We start from the raw sequence: 27211 nt of genomic DNA on the forward strand, positions 1-27211 counted from the left end.
CTGTCAGATTAAGCTCAGATGCAGTATTGTGCTCTGACTGATCACAGAAGAAACAGGACAGAAAAGTAAGCAAAGCAGTTTATCACTACCTGATTTTTCTGAGTGTTAAGGGATGTCAGGTATTAGGCGGTCTTAAACTGTTGGTCCCCTCACACCTCAGAGAGTAAATCTCTCACGTATGTACTTGTTAAATTCTGAGCCAAACGTTTGCTAAGTACAATAGTGCTTGACAGCAAGCAGGGTTATTTTCATAATAAAAAAATGCAGATATGGATATTCAACTATAGTTATGTGCCACTTAATTAGGTACACCTCCTCCATTGCTTCAAACTCAAGTAGCAAATCAGTCAACCAACTCAGAGCCTTCAGCCATCTAAATATGGTGAAAACAACTTGCTGAAATTCAAACCGTAAATCAGAATGGGGAAATAAAACCGATTTAAGTGACCTGAATGTTACTTGATTCTTGGTGCTAGATAGGCTGATCAGAAATGGCTGATCTGCTGTTTTTCATTCACAACCTTCTCTCTGTGGTTGAGAGAAGGTTGTGTTACAGGGAATGGTCTGAAAAGATGACAGATCCAGTATGAGGAAAATGCTTTCTAAAAATATAACACATTGACCCTTGACGCAAATGGGCTACAGCAGCAGTAGACTACTCTGGGTGTTGCTCCTGTCTGCAGGGAATATGGAACTAAGGCTATATTTTACACTGACTCAACAGGTTTCGACAATAACACATGGAAAAAATTACTTCCTGGTTTGTGTCTCAATTTCAGCGGCAGCATTCAGACAGTAGGGTCAGAATTTCATGCAAACAACATGAAAGCATAGATCACTCCTGAAAAGTATGTACAATTCAGGCTGGTTTACGTTTATGTTTATTGAGATCCCTATTAGAATTAGCAGCATGCTGCGTCAGCTATTCCTCCTGGGATAAAAAAGACAGACTACATTTACAAAGAAATTATATTACAGGTGGTGTAATGTTATGCTCTGTATTTTGTTGACACTCTTTGGGTCCTTAGTACCAGTTGTTTGTTATTTAAACACTATAATCTACTTGAGTAGTAGCAGCAGTAGTTGTTCCTGTCCATGCCCATCACTTTATGACTACACTGTGCCACCTTGCCCTCTTCCAGCAGCGCTGCTCAAATCATCTCAATCCGGTTTGAGGAACATGACAAAGATTTTTATGTACTCCAAAATATCGCAACACGAGTGCGCAGTCCACAAATGTTACTATGGACCAAAATCACTTTGGTACTCTGTTTAAACATGTGTCTAATAAAGTGGCCAGTGAGTGTGCACTTAGATAATTTCTAATGTTCAACCGTAAAATTTGAAGACTCACTTAATTTACTTAAGTCTAGTGTGCACAAACAGGAGTAATATCTTTTGTTTGTGTGTTAAACATAATTCAACTAACACACAAATGTTCTTCCAAGTCTTTGTAACATTTCTACAGTATCCTTGACAGCTGAGGCAGATATGGAGGAGTGACTTTCCAATTGGACAGGGAGCTGCAGTTTCATTAGCTCAACTGAATAAACTCCTCTCAGACTCACAGAGCTCCCACTGCTGGAGCCAGGAGATGGGTAACCAACCTTTCTGCTGGAGGTGGTTGAGTCTGATTTCATAAAATGCTTTTTATCCATTTTATGCTAATTATTATGCATACAATGCTGTGCTGGAGAGGCAACACTAAGCAGCTTTGCCTGTTTAAAGCTTCACATCATATGTATTCTCACTTGAACTAAGACTCCAAAATTCTGCATAAAAGCAATATAGGATTGTTTTTTTTTTGCTTATAATTAACTTCTGCAACTGAAACTCACATTTAACAGCCAGATTTAAAGAGTCATGTTTTTCAAAAATAAATGTAAGCAAATTAGATATGACTAACTACAAGTACAACTTCCGGTAAGGCAATGTCAAACATAAGGCCTCATATAGTAGATAATGAAATTGTTTAACATGTGACCATTTTCATAAAATATATTTTTATTCTATATCTATTATATAAAATTCACACCAGATGTTACTAGCAACCCCATGGGACACAACAGAAAGGTCAGAAACACAGCAGTAGATACGTTTAAAGCGAGGTTTGATTATAATAACATGCCCTAAACATTAAAAATCTCTCAGAGAACCATTCAATCTATCATTAAAACATGAATAGAGTACCAACTAACTTCAAAGCAACCAAAACACAATGGCCTTCAATCCAAACTGACAGGTTGATCAACGACAGAATTAATGAGAGAAGAGGCCGATACTCTGGAGGAGCTGCATGAGTTTCACAGTTTAGGTTGGAGAATCTCTGGACAGAACCATATTTGTTCAACCAGTAGCTGAACAAATATGGCTTTTATGCAAAAATGGCAAGAAAAAAATATATTTTTATATGAAATTTGGTTTAAAGTTAGCCACATTCCAGGTAAGGAACACAGCCAATATGTGAAAAAAAGGTCCTGATCAGATAAGACCAAAATTTTACTTCTTGATTCTAACATACTATGCACAGCACATTGAAACGGACTGTCCAAAATTTCAAAGCATTGTGGCGGCAGCATCATGATGTGGGGATGCTGACCACAATTGATGAGAAGATAAAGAAAGCTTAATATAGCTCAATAATAAAAGACCATCAGACCATGATGTAGACCAGAACGTCTGCATCATGAAGACATTCAAAACACATATTCATTGTTGTTCAGTCAGACATTGCTGTGCTGTTGTCTCAGCAATGTAATATATTTTGGACGGTGACCTTGAAGTTATCCTCTGTAAAAAGTTCTCACTGTTGTCTTCTTTGACACATCCTGGGATCCTTGTTGACACCAATGATTATTTTTCTCTCCAAAGTTTTTGAAAAGAAACTCTAAATTAAATACATTTGACTTAAGGTGGATGACAACTAATGCATGCCACACTTTTCAGATTTTTCTTCCAAAAAACTTTTGAAAATGATTTAAGTTTTTCCTTCAAAATTGTGTGTTGCCTTGTAAAAAAGTAAATTCAGAAGTAAATTTTTAGTACACTAGCCACACAATTCTATAGCAAAGAGATAATTTTTTACCACACTTTTAAATGGAATAAAACTTTCATTCCATTTAAGTAATAAGGAATAAACTTTTTTACTAATATTTGAAATATTTGTGAAATCTTTTCTTGTATCAATCTCATTAAACCAATATTATATATTGACTTGTCTCATGAGCTGAATATATTAATATACGCCTCCTAAGAATAAATACAATTTTCATCTTCAAACGTTTATGAATCTACTTGCAACAATATCTCACATACAGTTTGTCATCATATATTGACTTTAAAAGTGTCGTTTAACTTAACAGATATGGTTCTTTTGAAACTTGTAATTTAATCTGAAGTAAAGTAGCTTTGAAGTAAAGTATAAAATGCTGACATTTTTAAAGGCTGGTAGAGTTGGTGGAAATAATGTTCATAGAGAACAACCCTATTGATAACTTAATCAATAGGCAAAAACGCCTATTTTGCTACTCTTCTCTCCAATAATTTAATAGAAAGCAAATGTTTACATTTTGTAGACAACAAATGTCATCTTTACATGAGACATGAAAACATAAAAAAAAAACCTGTAGAACAAATTTAATCTAAAAAAAACCTAGTAATAGCATAGCAGCTATATATTCACACAGAAAAATACAAGGCATCTGTCTGTACCAAGCATCTGTACAGACAGAAACCGAGCTAGGTCACATAATTTGCTTTGCTTTTAATAGTCAGAAGAGAGTGCAGTGACACCTACATTACCTTAGATGGCAGCAACCTCACTGCACTTCATCACCTTTTTGCATGGACTTTATTAACCCAACAGGGAGAAAAGTTCCTTGTGACATGACCATTAAAGTTGCTGCAGCATAGCATGCAAGGCCACACACACACACAGACACTGAAACAAAGGCAGTACCTGTATGAGGTGAAGTTGTCATAAGACCCCACAGTGTAGTGTCTGAACAGTCTCTTATTGCGGTCCTCCCGGGTCTCTGTGAAGAACAAAGAATTGCCTTGTGAATCTATTTACACAATTTAGAATTAAAAAGTGTTGTATACATTTGCTCATGTTGCAGTGACAATAAGATCTTAAGAAATTTAAAGCAAAATTCATAAAGTTTTTTTCTATAAATGCGACAATGTGTATTTCAGTCTGAATGTCATCTTTGACGATAATTTTGTAATTAGGCTATCAAATTTTGGTATTCAATCTGAATATTTAATAAAGAAGTAAAATTCAACAATTGAAATCTAAGCTGTCTTTGTTTTTATTAACTAAGGTTAAATTTTCAGATTTTATAGAAGCTGAGATGATAAAAGCAAAGTCAGTAAACATATTCCTTGTTGTAAGCTTTTTTTCAGCCCTCATATAGCAATAAATGTTGCAATATTTAAAAAAAATGTATATAAAGATAAAAAAAATTCCCCAAATATCCCATTTTTGGTTTAGCATGTTGCTAATACATAAGCCATAATCTATTTCAACAAACACACACAGAGAGAAATTAAGCTACCACAGAGAAGTAATTATCATTAGCATTCTTCATCATTCATGCCATAACAGGATATAATTCTTCCATGGTATTTTTATTTATTTATTTATTTTTTGCTTTTGAACTGCAACATAATTGCATATTTAACAAAGATTTTTTTAATAGGCAAGAAACAGAGCTCAATTTGTGTACTGTATATGTGTGTAGTTTCAGTCTGTATGTGGATTTGCCCTCCATGCATGCTGATAGAGATCAATGCCCTCTTCTCATCCTGATAATACAGGCTGCATCTACCCTGAACAGTAATATGCTGACTAAACAGCACACAACCCTTAGAGCCCACACAGAAGCTGTTTAAATGAGAGAGGCTGTCAGAGCAGGGTCGCCCTGGCAGGTATGTGAAAGTCACAGCGTGTTGCTGTAAATCTGCAATAAAGACCCAGTCACATGTCTGGCTTTGGATTTGTTTCCTTTACTATACCTCATGTAAGGCAGCAAAACACGAGAGGCCAGTGAAAAAAAGATGTCCACGTCTGATACACATAACTAAGCCAATAAAATATTCTTGATACAGCTGAGAAAGAAATCAAACAGGTTATGTGTTAGAAGAAATATAACACTTAGGAAGTAACTGTGTCAAATCTTCAAATCTAAAGAAAAAAAAGAGAAATAATTTCAAATGTAAGAACATTAATGTTTAAAAGTTCAGACTAAAACCCACAGTTAGGAATCGCTTTCTTATGATGGGTCTCACCTTTCAGAGAAGCCTTCCAGGTCTTCCCCTGAAAGCAGCTGAAAGGGTCATGTTTTTAGAAGCCAACATAAGAGTGACTGGAAGGATTTTCAACTAAATATAGAAAAATTGAATTTTTAGAATAGAATAGAAATAGCTGCATGATTGTCTAATGATGAATAGAGCTAATGGACCTTACCAAGCTCCGCCCACAACCGACCCACGTGACCGCAAGTCTCACAAGCAAAGCCTTGCAGCGCGTTGTTTCTATGTAAACATGACTCCATTAGTGCATCATTTCTACCGGTTTTTCACAATTTATCAGCTACTACAATGGACAAAGGAACTAACAAGTTCATGTCATCATCTGGGAGGAGGTTACTGGTTTCTTAGTCACAAGCTGGTTGCAAACCTGAGGCCAGCAGGTGTCAGTCAGTTATGGTAGATCTGAAATTTGGTTTGATGACGTCAATATGAGAAGCTACAGACTGATAGGAGGAACCAAAGAGCTCTGTAAAGGTAAAGGCAAATCTTCTGAAGTTGGGATATAAGTAATTTAATTTCACATAATTACGTAAAATAACCCGAACAGGTGATCAACTCAAAACCACTCCTACCCTTTTACTCTCTCTCTCTCTCTTTGTAGTTTAAGCACACCTGTTACCGTGGCAACCGCCTGCGCCCCGCAAGACGAGCAAAGATTAAGTTAAAAACATAACATTCAGTCCGTTACGATATCAAGTTTCCAGGCTTGATATTTATTTCTCGATTATTAATCAGCGCTTCCCTGAACACAGCGATGGTTGACTGACTAGCTGTACTTGGTGCTAGCGTGGCTAACACGAGTAACAGTTTAGTCCAAAGCCTTTTCTGCTAAAATAAAATCTTTAGTGTATGTCAGATACAGACACATTGCATATTGATCTGTTTAGCTAACGCAAGACTGTGTAGCAGACAGGCTTCAAGGTGTAGAAGTTGTATCAGCTCTGCCATTATGCTGTACTTAGCTAACGGGAAGTGTGTATTTGTGAGACTGCCACGCACGTGACCACGTAGAATGGGCATCAGCCAATGAAAAGTGGCCCCTCTGTTAAGGTCCATAGTTTACGTGCCCTGCTTTCTAATGTAACTTCCCTTGAGCCTGCATATTTGAATAAACTACAACATAAACACTAAATCAAGATAGAAATAATTGTGCAACATCATAATATGGTTGCTATAAATTGGTATACTAATTCAATCCATAATTAGAGTGTATTATTTAACTAAAGACTTTGCTTGTGTCAAATACTGTTGTTTGATTAAATAGGATGAATAGCAATTAATTAATTGCAAAGCCTCTGATGAGTTTCCTAATTGTTTTAATCACATCTCTTCATTAACAAAAAGCTAAGCATTTCTTGAGATAGTGTAGATAAATAAAAAAGTGGTAAGGAAGAACTGATAAATGTTTTCTATAAACTAACAGTTTACTTTGTGTCTGAAAACATTTTACCAGCAGAGCCAGGGGGAAGGTATAATGAAGGAGGAGGTGTAATTAGTTGCGAAAGTTACAGATGAGAGATTAATCACTCCAAACTGTCTCACATGTTATAAATCAAGACAGCTGATCATTCAGCTGTGCATATAATCGAATAAAAGGCTTTGCCTTAAAGGGGGAGGGTAGAAAAAGGAAATCAGCCAAATGACTGTGCGTGTGTGCTGCCTGTGACAGTGTTGTTTGTGTACTGAATGCATTTCTGTGTGGATAATACATGCGTGTATGTGGAAACTGTGAGATCAGATGCGGTCTAAAAGTGTGAAATGTGGCTCATTCATCAGAACTGTCATGTATTCTGTACAGCCCAGGAGCATCTAAAAGCAGGGCTGTGATAGCAGCGATAACCTCAACAGCACTGTCATCCATCACACCCACACCCACAAAATGGAAACAAAAGGACATCACAAAAAGTGTTCACTGTAATTAAAGAAACATTATTGATGCTAATATATAGACATGTACATGCACTGATCTTCCTCACCTATATGATCATCTAGACTCAAGAGTTAAAAAAACAAGTACGGTCACAGAAATCATGAAGGAATGTCATATAGGGAGATTCAAAGTCTTATACAGCAGTCTTGTCAGCAGTGACTGTGCTTTTTACTACCTTTACCTTTAGTCATTCATTCATTCCTTGCTTCAGCGATCATCATTTTGATTGTTGAAAAGTTGAATGACCCCTATGACCCCTCAGGTCCCTCTTGAAAATGAGATCTAGATCTCAACGGGGTTTACCTGATTAAATAAAGGAATATATATGTTGCTAAACGTTTAACTTTCAGACTTAAATTTGACTCTGGGAATATTTGCAGACAAGATCATGGACAACTTAATCAATACAGAGTGAGGCCCATGTTCTGAGCCTGCAAAAACAAGCCCACATCATCAGCCCTCCACCACCGTGTTTGACATCTGACATGAAAAGTTCATGAATATTTTTTTCTTTTGTGAGTTCTTTTCATACTTACTCTTGGCCAGGGCCTTGTTAATGAGAAATCGTTCTTAATTAATTCACATAAATGGCTGACTAAAAATTATGCCATTAAATGTTTAATGGCTTGTCTCATTATCTTGCTAATTTCTTTCCTCTGTGGCATTGAGTAAAATATATCTGAACACTTTAAACCAGTAAGGTATAAAATCATCCAGTTGATCCTCATCCCCTTAACTTAGTATCAAAGGTTACTAAGTTACTATATTTTTGGATAAATATATGAGGTACAACTGCCTGAAAGTGCACGCTCATAATTGACCTCAAATTGCACTTTAAAAAAGTCCAGAGAGAGCAGTATTTTTATTAAACAATGTGAACCAAGAAATTAAGGGTAAAATTGAGCAAAGCAAAAAAGTTTTTCCCAAATCACTGACTGGATTCAAAATTAATAGGAAGAAAATTAAATTCTGTATGACTATATATACAATCATACAGTATACAGTATCTGGTAATACAAAGTGAGTTGCCTGTTGTGTTTGGTATGGTGGATTTGTGGTTTGCTTTTAAAACAATCTGGTAAAGGAAAGACCATTCAGTTAGGAAATATTGCCCTTTCTTTCCACCTGTATGAATGAAAAATACCAAATGTTGTTGAAGATCATATTTCCTCTTCATGAATACAGGCAGGTTTCCCCTGCAGCAACATCTACTATGGCAGTGTCTAAAACTGAAGTTTGAAAGGCAACACCATTCATGTTGATGCCTGAATTCACTTGCAAAAGAAATCATGCTGCTAATACATAACCGATAACCTTGATTTCCATGCTATACATAGACCTCATTTAGACATGAATCGGTATATGTATGTGTAGCTAGCTAAGGCTTAGACTGGAATATTTTATTTAGGTTAATGGATGGAAAAATTCCAAGTATTTGTATTTTTATGTATTTTAGTGCACTTACAACAAGATGTTTCCTCAGTATCATCAGATATTGAGCTCAGTTTGTTTCCATTAAGGGAACAATATCAGTTAATCATCCTAAATTGTAATTTCTGACCAGATTCACTATATTGGGCAGTAGATTTCTGACCAAGCTTTCTGTCAACACAGTGCTAATTCAATGAGATTTCTATTTTTTTTAAACAGGTGATAATAAAAGCTAGATGAATATACACAAAGAGACGAACAATCCATGCCAAAACCAGTCTATGTGCAGGCCTCTGATGAGAATCTAAAATCTGTTTTAAACGTCAAAAAACTTTAACCTTTAGATCTAAGAATCATTCATTGTTTAGATGTATTTTCATGTAAAAAATAACTCATGAAGTTCTTCGAGAAATTTGAAAGTCTAAATTGTACTTGATCAGTGAAAATCCTTTGTGACCAGATAACTTGAGGTTTGAGAAGTCTCTTAAGTAAATAAAAATGAAGCAGGGGTTCCCTAGTAAGACAAAGAGGAGGACCACATTTTACCAATGTCTTCTTCTTCCTACATATACTGCAAAAGACAATGCCTTGTGAAAAAAAAGATAGACCAGAGAAACAATGGGTTCATAACAGAGATTTAAGTCTTTGCATCACATTAAACCACATTTGCTAAAATACAATATCATGCTTTCAGTCAGCATGTTAACAAGCTATCTTTCTGGTGCTCACGCTTCTTTTAGAGCCCACAGTTCTCTATTCAGGACAGATGTTAACTCTCCTACTGTCCTTGTCTGAAGGACGCAAAATCTCTCTCTCTTTCTCACACACACACACGCACACACACACACACACGCCCACGCACACACACACACACACGCACACACACACACACACACACACACACACACACACACACACACACACACACACACACACACACGCACACACGCACACACACACCCACACACACACCCACACACACCCACACACACACACACACACAGATGGATGAGAACACAAACCAAACCGGACACACAGTGAAACCTGCTGAATGAAAATTAACCCCTGGTGGTTTACCCAGATAAAGTTACACACCAACATGCATGTGCATTTGCACAAACACACATTTATCTAGAGAGCCTTATTGACTTTTTGATTTCATGCTTCCACACACTCACACATCCCAACTTCCCCTGTCGTGTGTTCCAGCTGACTCTTTGTTCATGCTGTCTGTGTGTTGTCCTCCAAAACCTGGTGGATACAACATACAGAGTGCAGAAAACACAACTAAAATAGTGTTTAAAATAACACAAAAAAATTGGTAGAACTTCTACTGAGCCATAGAAGCATTAAGGGGTTGGGGGTAGGCGACAGGGGGAAGGCGAACTCTGTTTTACTGTTTGTTTTTTATGCTGTCCCACAGTATGGCGGTTATTTTCAGGGAGCTGCTGTGGTGTGGAGGTGGATACAAGGCGACATCACCTCCAAGCTTGTTCCCCCTCCATTTCCACATCACCTACCAGGTTAAACACAAATGACCAGGGTTAGCATTTTATCATTTCATTTGAAGATAGCTCTTCTGGAATTAAGCTGAACCTTCAAAGAGTAGGTTTGTGAAGCAAATTATGACAGCATCTTAAAATTGCATTATCTGTGCCTACAACTGAGGTGTCCGATTAGTGTGCTTTTAAAGTAATTGCAGAAAAGTGGTAGTCACCCCAGTACCTCTCATGACCCTTGAAGTTGCTTGGGTCTGTTTCCACAAGTGTTACTGCTCCAACAATCCTACTACACACCAGGGGCAGATCTGCGACTGTGACTGGATCATTTTTCATCTGTAGTCACCCAGTTTCCTCTAAGACTTTGACAAGGGGTTTATCTCTTGTACCCATGACTTTCCCATCTTCCTGCATGAATCAGTCACAGGGACTGTCTTGCAGTTCATCTTCATCTTTAAACAATTAAAACCACTCCTGGGAGGTCCATTTTGTGTAGACAGCTAATAAATATTCCTTAACACCATTTTCTGTTAAAGGTTGTCATTTTTAGTTCTTTTAAAATTGAAATATGACTTCCAAGACAAATAGCACTGAAACTGTGTCAATGTCTTAGACCGCAATGTCCAATTCTTTTATAGCCGCAAGCCAAAAACTCCAGCAAATATTTCATATCTCTGCTTTTTCTGCTGCCTTTCCTCTCCTCCTCTCCCTCAGAATTGGTTCGTTTGTGGAAGAGCCTTCAGAGAGCTCGTTGTTGCCATGTAAGTAAGAGAGGCAGAGACCAACGCCTATAAATACCTCAGCTCTGTCAAAGAGGAAAAAGCCTTGAATAATTCAGTTACAATCAGACAACAGAGGGAACTACTTTACACGATCCTCAAACCCTGTGACAACCTATTACAACACACGTGAGGCCAAGGTCAAACTACAGATGCACACCAAAAACTAATTCTGTAACAAGAAAGGAGCAGAATGTGAAGAACAAATTTATCTCAAACAGAATCCTTAAAGGCTTTCAAAATCCCAGAAATGCAATGATTCATTTCCTCCAAATGATTTACTTTCTCTTAACTGCCTAATCGTCCAACTGTAAATTTAGTAGCAGTATCTAGGTTTTGCTCACCTCCATGTCTAAAATTGATTGATTTTTTACAATATTACAATAATGAATGAATTATTGATTTTTTAAATTCAATAATTAAATTGAATAATGAATTTTTAAATAATCCTATGCCTTATTAAACATAATGTGGCTGCACTGTAAGAGGGCATCTTTGTGGTCAATGCAGTTGTGATCCAGTTGTTGTGAGAATAAGGCACAGTTGACAATCCTGCTGTATCTGAACATTTAAGGTGTGACATGAACTAAATAGACAACTCAGAATATACAAACAATGACAATTACAGTATATAAACTTTACTTGTGTTAACACTGCTTATTTTTTAAACTATGTTCGAGGAGGATTCAGAATTGCATTTCTATAGACTGACTGATGTTTCTACACTCAATAGGAATTAACGCCCAGGTTGATCAATGAGGGAGTTTGAAACAAAGCTTCCAGAGATGAAACCTAAATTTTAAAGGTAATAATCACTGACAACATGGGATTTCTTTTCCCATGTCCTTCTCAAATCAAAGTGATGTACAGCGCACTTTCATTTGTACCACCTAATGTTCTTTTCATCACACAGCATACGAGTGAAGAGTAGTGTCTGTCATGTTTTGGTATTATGAATGTCTATAGATGAAGTGACCAAAAATGTTAACACTTTACCTGAAAAAACTACAGGTACAGGTAATATAGACCAGACTCTGAGAGCTGCAGTTACCTTCCTGTTTAGTTGTTTATCATTGTGTGCCTGCATGAGCACGAGCACATGAAACCAACTGTCCCCCAGTCAAGTCCTTGTCAAATGTGATATGTCTCTTGTCCACCATCAGACTGATTTCAGCATTGATTCATTCTTCAAATAGTATTGCCATCTATTATGGTTTCATATGGATCTCTCCTCCACCAAGAGAGATAGCTCAACACACTTGACTGACTTCTGATGAAAGGTGCAGCAAGTGGCCATCAGTCTGTGCCAAGCAAACAAACAAGAGTCACACACACGCACACACACTTTAAAAATATGTAACTTTATGGCACAATCTGCAGAGGTTTTATCAAGGGTTATATGGCTGGACTGTTCTTGTGCTGCCTGTCTATAATACTGACTCAGCTAAACTTTAATACCTAAGACATGTCCCACAACCTGTGCTTTATTATTTCTCTCGCTTTCTTTCTCTCTCTTTTGCCTTTTAATAAGATGGATTAGTTGGCAATGCTAATCTATCTGCTGACTTCACATAGAATATAGACAATAAGTAAAGTGTGTGTTCGTGTATAGGCACAGAAGTGAATAAAAGCGTGTTCATTTGCATGCACATACTCTGCTCCTTTGTGTCAGCATTTAAATAGTCACTCTGAATTTTACCTGTCAGCACTGGAGAATGACTTGCTGATGAGTGACTTGCAATCTCTTTCAAAAAAAGAGTAATTCAGCCAAATAAAAAAAGTTTTCTGAAAGAAGGTTCCACTGAATGGTAGTTTATGAACTTGCTCAGATTATAACTGGATAATGAAAGTAACAAAATAAAGTGTTCTAAAATCTAAAATATATACCTATGGCATGTTGAACTGAAGCAAATGCAAAACACAGCTAAACATGTGGACCACAACAAACTGAAAAATTTGTTTGCAGTGTTTTTCTGTTGCATTTGTTTTTGTGTGTTTTGGAGTTTGCATCATTCATGCATTTTCACCACATTTTGCTGTTTGCTGCATGTTTGCACCTTTTTGAAGCATTTTTCGCTTTCTCTTGTGTATTTGCTCCTGTCACAAACTGTAGGTTGTTCTGTTGACGTCACATTGCAGTGTCTATTAAGAGCATTGAACTTTCATCCCCAGAGGGTCAGGTGATCATCTTGGGAGAATAAAAACAGTTCCCACTAGTAACGTCCTCTGTCCTGACGCAGTATTAAATTGCAACTTTTCCATCATTCATCTGTATAAACCAAGGACAAATCATAAGAGACATTTGTTTGGATTTGGACAAATCATAAGAGACAATTTTCAATTGTTATAGAAAATTATGCCAAGGACAAATCATAAGAGACACATATACAGTAAGCCTTATGCAGAATCTTGGCTACAAAGTCAGGATCAACACACAAGGACTCAGATATATAGACATAAGACAACGTATGTGTTGTTTTTGTATGTCTTTACTTTGTGTCCTCTATCAGTACATACGCCTACTGAGTAAGTTATTTTACTTTCTGCCAACTGTGTCTGACAGCTGCTACTTAATTGACAAACCGATTCTGTTTGAGTAGAGTGACGGACTCCAACACAATTCCTGTCCATGGAATCAGATGTTGACAGCAAACATTAATGTTGTATCACTAAACGCTTACAAGATAAACAAAGCCTCACTATGTGCAGGGGAAGACTTTAGACATTTACCGTTGCTATGTTTTAGCAACGGTAAATGTCTGGTGGACATTTAGTGAAAATTGAATTTTTACATTTGATTTTAATCAGTGATAATTAAACGCAAATGAAAATTTCAAAACCAAATGCTGATGGATTGAAATAGTAAATGGTCTGCTTTGTATAGCACTTTATCAAGTCCTGAGGACTCCAAAGCACCTCACATTACATCGATTCCATTCAGTCATTGCTGTGACTGAATATAGTCACTCATTCACCCACACATTCACACAATATGCTAAGACTGATATAGAGAGTGTTATTTTTTGCCTTCCCTTACTTTCCCTCTTTTCTAAAGTACTTATTTGGTTTCCAGTCCTAGAGGAGTTTGAGAACATTGTCTACTTATGTTTTCTTAGAAGTCCATTGTGTATTTCTTTGAACTGATATTCCAAGAAGACTTGGTTCCCAAAATGACAAAATCGCATGGTCCACAATGGTATTGTAAATGTGTCCCACTTAACTAGTCACTAATAATGATTAAGAGACTGCTTCCTCTCCTTTTAATTTTCTTTCACAGCAAGAGATATTAAGTCCCAAAATGAATTTCTCCAATCCTCCCCAATATGTTACTCAAATAGGGTTTAAACTAGGTTAAAACAAGCTGCTATATGGGGACAATAGTGGTGACGGAAGTAGGTGTTTACCAGTTCGATTCCTGGTCTGTCTGTCCACCCTTGTTGTTTGTGTCCTTGGGTAAGACACTTCAGCTGTTGCCTGCTAGTGTTGGCGCAAAACTGTATCCTAACTTCAGTCAGACTGCCCCAGGGCAGCTGTAGCAACAATCCAGTAGCTTGTCATCATCAGTGTGTGAAGGTGCCCTTTGAGATTTCAATTTGATATATAAAGGACACTGTAAATAAAATTGATTACTATAATGTTATAACACACTACTTAAGGCATAAGTATAGTCTCTAACAACTTTATTAGGCACACTTTGCTGGTGCGGGTTGAGTTCTATTTAAAAATACCTTAGTTCTTGGTGGAATAGACTCAAGTGTCAGAAACAATCCTTAGAGACTAGGGTCCATATTGACATCATAGAATAACTCACTTGCAAATCTCTTCTTCCACCTCATCCCAAAGGTGCTCCAGTAGTTTAAGATGATTTGAGATTTGTGGTGCATTATCCTTAAGGAAGCAGCCATCAGAAAAATAATGCACTGTAGTCATGAAGGGATGAAAACAGAGAAGGTAGGATGGATCCATTAATCTGTGCAACAAAAACTTAACTGATTCACTATTTGGGTTAACAGGCAATTGAACAGGTGTACCTAATAAAATGGATGGCGAGAATAGCTGAAAATAACCTTAAGCAAAAATGCCTTTCATTAAACTCACATTTCTGTATTTTTTATTGATCTGTTGTAATTTTTAAAATATCAAACGTTGTGCTCTCTTTAGCTGCAGGCAGAAAATCATCACAATTGGCAGAATTAAAGGCTTTAAAACACGTGTCTAAGTAATTAATCTTCTTATTGTTTCCCTCAGTGAAATAAATTACTAAAATAAATGGACTTTTCAGTAAGCTCATGTCCTGGTCCAGCTAACGCATAACAGCTTACTGAAATGCTAGCATGTTTGCTTGTTGTTTGAATACGACCTGTTGAAATAACGCACAGTATTTCAGTGGCTTTATTGTTACTGTTTCTGAGGAAAAAAAACTGCTGAAAGGAGACATTATTCCTCAGTGTCAGCTTATCGCCACAACCATCAAACACATAACTAACTGTCTGTGACTAATGATGTGGCTGATTGCATTGTACTGTTTGTTGTGTATTGCACCTCTGGTACTTTCTAGTACTCATTTTTATTTTATTTTGGTTTTACTCTATTTTTATTTTTATTATTTTTGCATTATTTGGTCAAAAATAATTTCCCGGAAGGGATCAATAAAGTGATCCTGAATCTTAAATCTTTTCTTTCAAACAAGGACAATTCATTGACTAGTGTTATGGCTGCTCTCTGAAAACAGCTGTCTGAGCTCCAGCATCCACAAAAGTAAATCCTTGAATTGGATTCAGGTGGCATATAATCATAAAAAGTAAACCAAAAATATTATTAAAAAGAGGATCAATTTAATGCTAGCTGTGGACAAAAAGTTTTGGCTCTTTCCTCTTTTCTCTCTGAGTCCCTGGCGAGTGACGCTCTCTGTGGGCGACGGGCAGCGACCGCGTGCTGCTAGAACGAAACAACAACAAAGCGTGTTGACGTCACAGATCACAGAGTTTAATCTCATACAAAGCAATCGACAACAAAGCTGCAGAGGAACAGAGATATACATTTTATCACAAAATAAGACACACAAGGGAAACAGACACACACGAAACACAGAGACAGACAAAGGCGCCCACGTGGAGAAAAAGATGGAAAAAAACTCTCTGTTCGCTTGCTGACCTGTACTTTTAAATGAAAGAGGTGTTTCCCTATTTAATATATGCAGTCAAGGCGCTCCGTTGTTCGACCAATTAGAAACTCCCTCAGGGACTCAGAAAAACTTGAAAACTCCCCTCATTGTGGCAAAGGTGTCTGTTTTTTGTCCAAGCAACAGGGCGGACCACTCCGTGCTCATCTCCGTCTGATACGGGCAGATCCCTGACGCCAAACGTCCTAAGATGAGATTTCACAGACACCTCCGAAGTCCCCACTCCCATTGGAATGTAAATTTTATTGCTTTGTGTGTGGGGGAGGCAAAGGGCCCTGCTTCGGCCTGCTTCTTCAGCTGAATTCCCAAATGCTCAACAGAAAACTGTTCCAAATAAGAGTGTTGGCTATACCTTTACACATGTCGTAAGATTAACTGTATTAAGCACCAGAAAATAATTATTTTCCTTAACAATATATATTTACATTTAGTCCAGGAATAATGGTATTTTAACAATGCCTTAATCTGAATCCGTGGATACTTTAGAAATTCCATTTTTAAATTCTATTTTCTGGCTTTTATAAGAACTTCTCATTGCTAATTCTACAGAATGGATATGAGTCTTGCATATACATTGAAAATAAGAGCATCAGACTGTGAAATAGATGTATTCAGTAGGGGGTCAGGTGAACGCATCAATATTAAGAATATATTAAGCATTAGCATTAGTTTAGAATTACAACCAGAACTACTACTATTATATGAATATCTCATACAATTATCAGAGTTGAAAATGGTGTTGTTATAGATAATTGTGCCTGTTAGGATCAGTCAGTTGTGAGATGTGTTGGGGAAGTGAACTGTGAGCTCCAAATTAGTGACTCTTCTCTTGTCAGACTTTCACATTTTACAAACTCCTTCAAAAAGACCTAGACCTAGACACCGGCCCAGTTTTACCTTTGACAGTTGTAAAAAATTAATGTTGCTTGACTGTATAAAAATATTTTAGAAAATGTTCCTCTGATGTCATCATAACATCCTCGGCTCAGATTAAAGAAAAAAAAGAAGAGCTGGGCGACAAGAGGCCTTCCAATGTGATATTGTGTCTGAAAAATAAAGATAATGTTAAATTTTTTTCTGCTGCCTTCAGTGCCAACAACAGGAAAGGATATGCCCTTTGATGGCCTATAACATGATGAACAAATCACAATCAGCTCAGTAATAACACTGTGAAGAGCAAGAATGCATTCAACTGTGCATCCTTCTTAGATACACTTGCTTTTGCTCACAGCTTTTGATTCCTGCCTACTAATGACACAAATTGCCAACACTTCACAGTCAAAAAAGATGTGCAGATGCTCTCTATCCAACCAAGAGTCAGTATTTGGGATTTAGTTTCTACTGCTTATGCTGTCTATTGCCTTGGGTAAGAATGACCAAGCAGCTGTTTAACAAACCGAGAACATGTATAAACCATGTGCTTGATATATCGACTTCCCTCGAGTTAGTTGCTTTGCATCCAGTCACAGGGAGGACACTCATTGTATGACACCCAACATCTTGAGCAGCACCCTGGAATGAAAATCTAATATAAAAACATACATTGTGTTTGCCTTATTCCAAAACCAACTTGTTTTAATAATAAGACAGAGGGAAGTAATCTACATTTCAACCTTTTGTTGGAGATCCCTATGAGGCAACACTGCAAGACTAAGACTGGAACATCTAAGCAATGCCAACATGATTCAGTCTGATGATGCCAGTCATGATCCTCAATTTAAGGTAGTAAGCAGTTTCTCCCACCCATATTGTCTTAAGGGACTTCCCAATCACCACAGTACAGTCCTTCTTCTTCCTGGGTATCAAAATTGGTCACCACCTCAAATTCGAACTGGACCTCACCAAAAGACTGAGCAGAGGATGTTCTTCTTGCTGCAGCTGAAGAAGGTCAACCTACTTTTGGATTTCACTTCTACACAGTCATCACAGACTTCACTCTCATCTTCTTTATCACAACTTGGTATGCTACTACCACCGCCAAAGACAAGAGCAGGATGCAGTGTATCTTTCACTTTGCAAGACCTTTTTTCCCCCAGGATCCTGAAGAGTGCTGGAAAGATTCTTGCCAACTCATCTCACATCAGACATGAACTTTAGTATCAAAGTAAATAACTGATTTTTATAAAACAATAACAATTAAATAAACTAAATTAAAAAAAAAAAAAAAACTGATTGCATAAATGTTCACCCAGATCAAATACTTCACAAATGGTCTTGCTGTTGTGGGTCTGGTTGCAGGAATAAAAATAAAGGTATACTCCCCTTGTTGAGTAATTCACCTTGTTAAGTTAAAGCCACAACAGACCAAATCCAGTTTGGGTAATTCATTTGAACATTTTCTCTACACAAACTCAATTGGATATAAAAATATCAATTAGGTTTCCACCATGTGATCCCTTATGTAATCCAATTGCACAATTTCCCTATCACTCTTTTTTTCTTTGGTACCCCTCACTTCCTTCTTCACGTCAGTCTTTTCTGCTGCAGCAACACTGATGCTTAAGCATTCTAAGTGAGTGCAGACACACTCCAAAACTTCTTAATGGGCAGGCTAAAATTAGCTCAGGCTGGATCTGACTGGGCTGATTCAGGCAGCTGTGAGTCATTCAGCTGTGCTACTATGTAAAGAGAGCGAAGGAACATAGCTAATATGCACAAAAAGAAATAAAGAACAAAAAGTTTGCACATCTTTATAACCACTGTACAAATCAGGAGAATTGCAAATAGCGTAATGCTAAAAGACAGAGCTGTGATCCTTAGGGACATTCAACACTGCATTATGCCAAGAAAGACAAATTAAAGCTCATTCTATGGAAATCATGAATGCTGTTTAGCATAAGGGTGGCATATTTGTCTTAGGGGAGATCTTCTTACTGAAAGACAGAAGGATGGGAAGGGTGGGGGCTGGACAGTTCTGCTGGAGGGCTGTAAGATCCTAACAGATTGTCGACAACAGATTAACAGTGCCATTGCGAAAAATGAGTGTCATCGCAATTAGTTTGCATCATTAGAAAAGGAAAAGCAGTTCACAGTCACATCATTATCCCCTTCATCGCTGCAAGTAAACATCCACTATTAACCCCAAGTAACAGGCCAGCAGCATGTGTGCATATGTGTATGGGGGAGTAAGCAGAGTGTGTGCAGATGTTCAGTACATAATGTTCTGCTATATTATATGGGCATATAATATTTTTAGCTAAAAAGCAACATTATTTTAATCTTAAGCATCATATTGCCATGACAAAGAGCTTGAACATATATCAGTAGTTCACCACTACATTATTATTGTGCCATTCAATCGATAGTTGCTGCAGTTTTTAAAAATCTTTTTCCTTCATCAGCCATGTTTTCTCTGTTTCTTTTCACTTTCTGTTGGCTTTGACTCATCATCTTCCCCTGTCTGTCCCCTAGAGCAATAGCTGGAGATGAACTGCTACTTGCAGGTAGCTCTGGCCGTGCAGAGAGAGAGGAGCAGAGTGGTGACAGATAACCAGGAGAACCGGTGATAGTTTAAACTGCCTCTTTCATGTGGCCACCTGCTTCCTTTCTCTGTCTTTCTCATTTTCTGTCCCTCTGACTGAAACTTTCCTCCCCCCTTTTTGTCTCCCTCCGGTTCTTCCGTCATTGCTCTTTCAAACCTGGCAGAGGAGAGGTTTGGAGGCAGGGATAGATAAAGAAAGATACCACTTTCAGAGTCATGGCTCATGGTGATGTGCAGTGGTAGAGTGAAATTGGCCAATAGCAGGAAAGAGAGAGAGCACACTCAATAGTATTAAGGTTACTTAATTGTGGACTGGGTTGTCTTTCGTGCTTCACTACGCTGAGACATATTGCCCTCAATGTCAGTAATGGCTCAATGACTACTTCCTGATAAACAAACCGTGCATGTTTATGTGTGTCCCAGTGAATATCTTACTGTGTTATCCTGAGTTGTACTGCGGCTGGATGGCTGCCGATGAATGTTAGGGTGGAGGATGAGATTTTAAATGCTTCAGTAGATTCAGAAATGAGCAATTTGGTTAATGGCATAATGTAGTTCATTGGCTAGCTCATGTTTAATTATTACATGGGAATTTAAATACATTGACATTACCAAGAAGTATGCAGTGTAGGCTACATTTTACATTTACTCCTTGTGAATATATATTTTTATATATACAGAAATGAATTTTTGAGAGACAGTGACTTACAAGTCTCTCCCCTATCGCAGAGTCCATATTATCAACGAATTCTAAGATTATGCTTCCAGTGACATAATTTTAGGAAAATTCTCAATTTCTGGAATTCTATAGTTTTTCTTACATACATTCACAAAGCACCTTAGGTCCTAAGTCAGACTAACGTGACAAAATATTAGGAGTAGTGAGGAGGGCCCCCTTAAGCAGGGGCGATGGTGGAGGAACCGACAGAAATGAGACATAAGGTCTGTAAAATGGATAGAGCTGTGCCAACCGCAGGAATTACTTCTCTGTCCTGTTTGTTTTTTGCATCCTTTACATCCCCATTTCATGTTGTATAAACTGTTGGCCACTGAGTAAAATAACTGGTCTCTTTGTCATGTCCTATATGCACCAGGGAATCAATAAGTTGAGGTAAATACAGGTATCAGAATCTGTGACAAATTTAAAAAGATAAGCTATGGTTTAGTTCAACTCAATTCAAATTCAGAGATACTTAATTGTTGCAGAAAATAAACTTGATAGATAGATTGATTTATTGATCTCAAAGGGAAATTAAATATTGTTGTAACTCATATTAATTCAAATTCTTAAGTTAAGAATTGTTTCCATCACCTATATGCTAAAGGGATTGCTAAGGTAACAATGGCACTGATGATTTTGTCAAAAAGACATAACATAAAAGAAAAATAATAAAAGTATAAGAAACTCAAATTTAAGGTGTAGGAATTTTATCCAGGCGAGATTATCCTTCTGCAATAAGATATTTGTTTATTTTAAAGGTTTTTACACAACAACAATTATTATTATTATTATTCATTGAGCTTGAATTTTCTTTAAATATGAACCTATTTAAATATAGGCTACCCAACACAAATTGGGTAGCCTCAGCAACCATATAGGCTGCTGAGGTCATTTGTTGGATCCACTTCAGACTTCTCACAACACCACTACAGGCACATGACAACAATCCGCTCAAGAACATTATAGAAAAAAACTTCACGATAGGATGGATATATCGAGGTTGAGGATCATTTTTAATCCCTCAAAAAACTAGATCTCAAAGAGTTCCATTTTTCAAGATTTATGAGTGGACTTTCATATCGCCCCATTTCCCATCATGCCTCCTTCCTTCTCTCTTCTTCTTTCTAACTGAAAGACATGCTCAACCATCTCTGCTTCCCTGTCTCTTAGAGTATACTCCACCATCCGTCTCTCTGGCTATCTGGCCCCTTTCTTTCCAACCTTTCCCTATCTTTTTCTCACAATGCATTTAAATCGGGTATTTAGAGATTCCGGCTGTTCTCTCCTCTTTACACCTGCTCTGAAGTAACCTCAATCCCTCAACGCTTTTAACCAAGAAAATGCCCCAGCTGCTCCAGAAATAGGCTCAAGGAGACATCTGCCAGATCACACAAGGAAGGGGGTGATATTTATGAGAGGAAAAAAGTCCCTGTCCCATTACTAAATGTGGTTTTTTGCTGCACTGCTAAACTACCTCACAAGATGGCCAACTGGTTTCCATGATGCCTCCTTATGAGACTCAGTGGAGTTTAGCACTGCACATGTTGCTGCCCTTGGGAATGCACCAAACAAAATGTACCATCTGTTAGTTAAATGGCTGTCCAAACCGAAATGTGGTCACATTAATCTGATGTACTCCCACTTGTTTACTAGTTACAATGTTTACATTGATCTCTACTGCAGTAGCATGGATGATTTGGTAAGAAAAATAACCAGAGTGCTAAAAATCGCCAGACTTTGTTGTTCTAACTTGCTGGTGATAGTATATGGTATCCATTTTAAAATTTGGATTGTTTCTTTTCCGATCAGAGGATCTTGCATCAATGTAACATTAAGAACTATATTTTTGAAAGATGAGAAAATTTACAGTCAAAAAGAAAAAAAGGTAATAAGTAAGTATGTTGCTTGGCCTTAAACAATTACTAAAGGAAGGAATTTAAAAAGAAAACAAAGCAGAACATCTACCTGAAGGTGGAATCTGTGACTCTTCTTTGATTTCAAGTGCCAATGTACACCTGCTTTTATAAGAAAAAGCTCCAGCATGCACAGTGAATCAGAGAATAACTTAAGCTTCCTGTTTGGTCAGTTTGACAATCTGTAATGCACAGTTTGGTTGAGACAGGATGACCTGGTCAAGCTTTCAACTGGAGCTACAGCAAATAAGGCTCTAATTAAAAGCCCCTGAAAACCTGTTTCAAACTAAGGACAGTCTGTCTGGGAAGCAAATGTAACGAAGCTGAGAATATGTACTGTAATCTCCTGTAGTTGTCATTCCTTTTCAAAAAATTTACAAATCAGATATGACAATTGGAAATAATCCTGAGGTGATAACAGAGTTTAAACCAAAACTGCAAAATTTAATTCCAATTTATTTTAATCTAATCATGTTGTTTTTTTTGTTTGTCTGTTTTTTTAACATGTAATTATTTTTTAACATGATGATCTTTGTTTGTGTTTGTGCTGCTCCACTGTGCCCCCAAATTGCCCCTTGAAAAAAGACTTAAACATAAAATTAGGCTTTGTTTTAGTGTCTTTGTGTAGTAAAAGCAGTATCCTTCTCAAACGGCCTGGCACCAATGTCTTTGGCTGGCACCTGTGTATTTTGTGCAGCCTGATAACAGGAGAATGAGAGCGTGCATCAGGCTGATAACAGCTGGCATCGAGTGTTAGATTGGTTGTGTTTCTTAGAAGGCTTTTTATAAAGCAAGGTTGTACAACTATGGTTGGAGAAATTGGAGGAGTATTTCTTCTGCTGTTTCATCTGTGAAGCTAAAGGTTGAGGAAAAAAGGAGATCTTCCTTGATGCAGCACTGGCTTCCTTTATTGTAAAAGATGAACAACACTGTATTCACATAGACATGTGTGCAAGAAATACTTTTTAACCTTAAGGGACCCTTAAATTATATGTTTTTCTTTAATTTTGCATAATTTGGGCTGTTTTTATGAAACTTTCACAAAATTTGGCCAAGATTGGTATTTTCAGTGAAAGTTTCCAGTTTTTCTATACTTGCTTTTACTTTAAATATTTCATTACTAAATCAAGCAGTCTTTTGCCCTTTGGCCTTTTCTTCTGCAACTCAGTTTCTTTCTAAATATATACTATAAATATACTACCACTTAAATTTAAGACCAGCTTTTACACCAGCTTTTATTTGTCCCTTGAATGAAAGCCCTTTTGGAAATCCGTTCAAAATGTTTCATTTTTTTATGCTTCAATGGAGAAGGGCATCTATTTTCTAATGCAATGTAAATCTACAAAGTGCATGCATGAAAAAAACAAACTATCCAGTGAATAAAAATTGATAATAATCAATGTTACTGCTTATTTTTTTAAACTCCCAGGCTTGGACATAAAAAAAAAAAAATCCCATCAGGATTTCTGATTTCAAGTTAGGATTTCTGAGAATTAATGAATATTTACTGTATATATTTGATATATCATTGATTTTACACAGGACATCAAGTCCAGTCCAAGTACATTTAAACAATTTAAAAGATTATTTAAATGTGACATTTTAAAAGGAGAAATCCTTAAAAAATAACAGATGAAAAAAATGAAAGAATGCATAAAAATATAATGCTTTAGCCAGCAGGATATAATAGCTGAAAAGGAAATTTCACTCAGAATTTATGCTGCTGCAAAATGTAATTCATTAAAACCAGACAATTTCAAATGCTTGAGATGATCAAACCAGTGATTACTGCTTAATATTACTGTTCAAATACCATTCAATTAATCCGAAGTGCACTTATAACTGACAAATATGTACTCAAAAATGGACTAAGTATTAATCACAGGTGTCATATTAAATAAACAAAATGAAAAGTGAAAATTTGTTTGGAGTAAGAGTTTCTGAAGATTGGAGAGAGTTAAAAAAAAAAAAAAAAAACTCAAAGCAAGTCCAAAACATCTTGGACTGTTATACTATGTGCACGATATGCACATTAATTTGTACGATGATGTGAATTATGATTTCTTACCAAGCCTTGGGTCATACTGTCTCATTTGAACTTCTTCCACACAGTCTGCTGGGAACCAGCCTGTTCTTCCTTTGACAGTGCCTTCCCAGAAACCTCCTTCACCTATACTTAGTACTGATGCAGACAGAAAGAAAGGGAAATTATTACTAATTACACAGAAAACCATGTTCATGTGATATCACTGTGAGACTGTAGAGGCTGTGGAATGTTTTAAAATAACCAAAAGGCACAAACAAAAAGACATTAAGCATTTTATGAGCTTATTTCATACAAAATACATCTGAATGTGCAAAGACAATGGGGAAAACAACAAGGAAAAAGGTTTTTGTTTGAAAACTGCAAACATAATATCGATGAAAAGGGTGAAAGATACAAGCATAATTATTGTTTGAATTCAATTAATTACAGCATAGTAGGAGAGTACGCTGCAGCTATTGACCCCCTGAATAATGAACTAAAAGTGACATGATGCCGTTGAAAATGACTATCGTGATGTGGTTAAGCAAAATGCAATCGCCACAGCTAAGTGGAGTTCTTTTAAAACTGCTAAAATTTCTGTCAGTTGCTTTTCAGTTGCTGCAATATTACATCTCTTTACAAAATATAAGAATTTCTTACATAAAATAACCTGACTATCCTACTAAGTCGTGTTTACTGTCCAAGTCTCCTGTATAGTAAGCATGATGTAGTGATCTACGTGAAGAAGGAAATTTAAACATTTTACACACAAATATTTTGTTAGTAATAACTCATAAATCAATGTGTTTTTTCCCCTTTGATAATATGTGGTTTTAAAACAGAACAAATTTATAAAAAGGGAGTCAGATATTTAAAAGAGGAAAAAAGTGAAAGAAAAACTGTTTTTGAAAGAAGTCTGCAAAAGACACAAGAGGGTGGGAACGAGAAGAGAGATCCCCCCTAACTTCTCCCATGATAATTAGAGATGAATGTATAGTTGATATTGATCTTCCCTGCAGGGCTGAGCTAGCACGCTAATTTCTACAGCACTCATCTATTATCCCACCAAGCTAACAGACACACCCGTGCGTACACACATGCAGACTCCTCAGAGATCACCAGCTGTAACTGAGGCTTTGCCTGAGCGAACCCTTCTACACTGGTTGCTAGGATACGTCAGTACGATGTTGCAGCCAGCAGACAGTCCACTAAATGATGTACTCTACTTCCTCCAACTATATTCCACTCTGGCATGGGGACATGTTATGGTGATGTAACCTGGGGCTCTATAAAAGACAGCCAGTGGTTCTGCTGAATGCTACAATGCTCCCCATTCACATAGTTACACAGTGTTTAAAACCCTTACAAGATTTCCTGAAGATCAGTGTGGGTTCACATTTGATTTCATCTAAATCTTCTCCAGAGACATACATGAGGAGGCCAGTTCAAACCAGCTCTGTTAGATGATTAAAGCTTAGATTATTATATCAAAGTATGATTTATCCAAGTTTCTCTTAGCTATCACCATATTCTAGGAAATAGTTATTAAACAGCTATTCATTTTCTGAGGAAAATAAGTCAATACCTTACTTATATTTGCAGTGACAAAAGGTAAACCAAGGTTAAAGCTAATTATTTTAGTGAATCTCAACATATGATTGCATGTTAACCATTTCATTGGATTAAAAAGCAACCTGTTACAAGAGCGAACAAGTGTATCAAAAGAGGAAATTGGTGTTTATTGATTCCCCAGAAGAATAAAATAAACAGTATACAGATGACTAGTTCCCCCCTCTAGATTTCCCCTTAACATAACTTTACCTTCCCTCTCACCTTAGTGAACCTGGTGACTCCATTTTTTATGGTTAAACTTCTCATTTCTGTTTACTTCACACACCTTCTGTCCCCTGTCTCCTTCTCAGTGTTTCAAACGATTTCTTATTCACCGTCTTGTTCTCTCTCTTTGTCAGCATGCCTGTCTATACTGCATAGAGGTCTCTGCAGCAGACAGGTGTCAGCTGTGTTCTCTGTTCCCCATTGGCAGGAATGAAAGAAAAGGTAAGACCTCAGATTGATCTTAAAAGCTGCCCTGGTTTCAGGGCTTTGACACATGTACCTCAGAACTTGTGTATCACTGAGCACTGAGTGTTTTAGAAATCTGGAAAATTACACTCCATTGTGCTTAAAATAATACTGTAGGAAAAGAGCTGTCCGAAGTCTAAAAGTGAAGTTAAAAAAATAATGTTTTATAATTTGTTTTACAAATATATATCTGAAAAGTGTGTGGTGCAATTTATTCACTTCCTCTCTACATCAATTTGTTATGCCCAGTCAAACTGGGAAGAGAGTGGTTGTGAATGTAATTTATTTTTTTTATGATTCCCAATTGTGTTTAGGTTTTAACTTTGTCTGGCCCGCTGAATGGGAATAATTTTACAAATGGCATAATTTTTAGAATCTCTGTCCTGATGGATTTTTTGTGGCTAACGGCGGTGTGATGCCAAACATATCAGCATGTCTGACATCATGTTTGGCTGATGTCAGTGAATATTAAAGTTTAAATACACTGTTTCTTTGTATAGACGGATGTAGCTTTTCAGTCAATACATGACTATCATAAGTACAATCCAAAAGATTGTAATTATGACAATCCCATAATGTGGAGAAACATCTTCAAGAAATAAGATAAATGTAGTTGCCTTTTACGTTAGCACTTTGAACATTCTTGTGTGACATCATGGAAAAATCAACGGAAATCTCTCAAAGTGTCAGAAAACGAATCGTGTTCTTCCATAAGTCTGGTTCATATGTACAGCACTCAGATGTCTGAAGGTGTCATATTCATCTGTTCAAACTAACATTTAAGCATTTAGCCATAATGATCAGTATTTGCTGAAAAAAGAACATTTTCAAGCTTGGAAACCCAAATATAAAAT

At 36.9% G+C, this 27211-nt stretch overlaps 1 protein-coding gene across 7 annotated transcripts in view; it reads right to left on the reverse strand.

Moving 5' to 3' along the window:
- The window catches only part of shank3 (SH3 and multiple ankyrin repeat domains 3), a 153172-nt gene that overhangs the window by 25824 nt on the left and 100137 nt on the right, over positions 1 to 27211 (reverse strand). For all 7 annotated transcript variants that reach the window (XR_002754147.1, XM_023349089.1, XM_023349086.1 and 4 more), the window contains 2 exons: positions 24318 to 24431; positions 3959 to 4034 (listed from right to left, as the gene is read on the reverse strand). Coding sequence is in view for 6 of the 7 variants with exons in the window: in XM_023349089.1 (XP_023204857.1) it covers positions 3959 to 4034; positions 24318 to 24431 (190 nt within the window). In the remaining variant the exon portion in view is untranslated. The remainder of the gene's footprint in view (positions 1 to 3958; positions 4035 to 24317; positions 24432 to 27211) is intronic.

This window comes from Xiphophorus maculatus, chromosome 2 (assembly GCF_002775205.1).
Source record: "Xiphophorus maculatus strain JP 163 A chromosome 2, X_maculatus-5.0-male, whole genome shotgun sequence".
Taxonomy (NCBI): domain Eukaryota; kingdom Metazoa; phylum Chordata; class Actinopteri; order Cyprinodontiformes; family Poeciliidae; genus Xiphophorus; species Xiphophorus maculatus.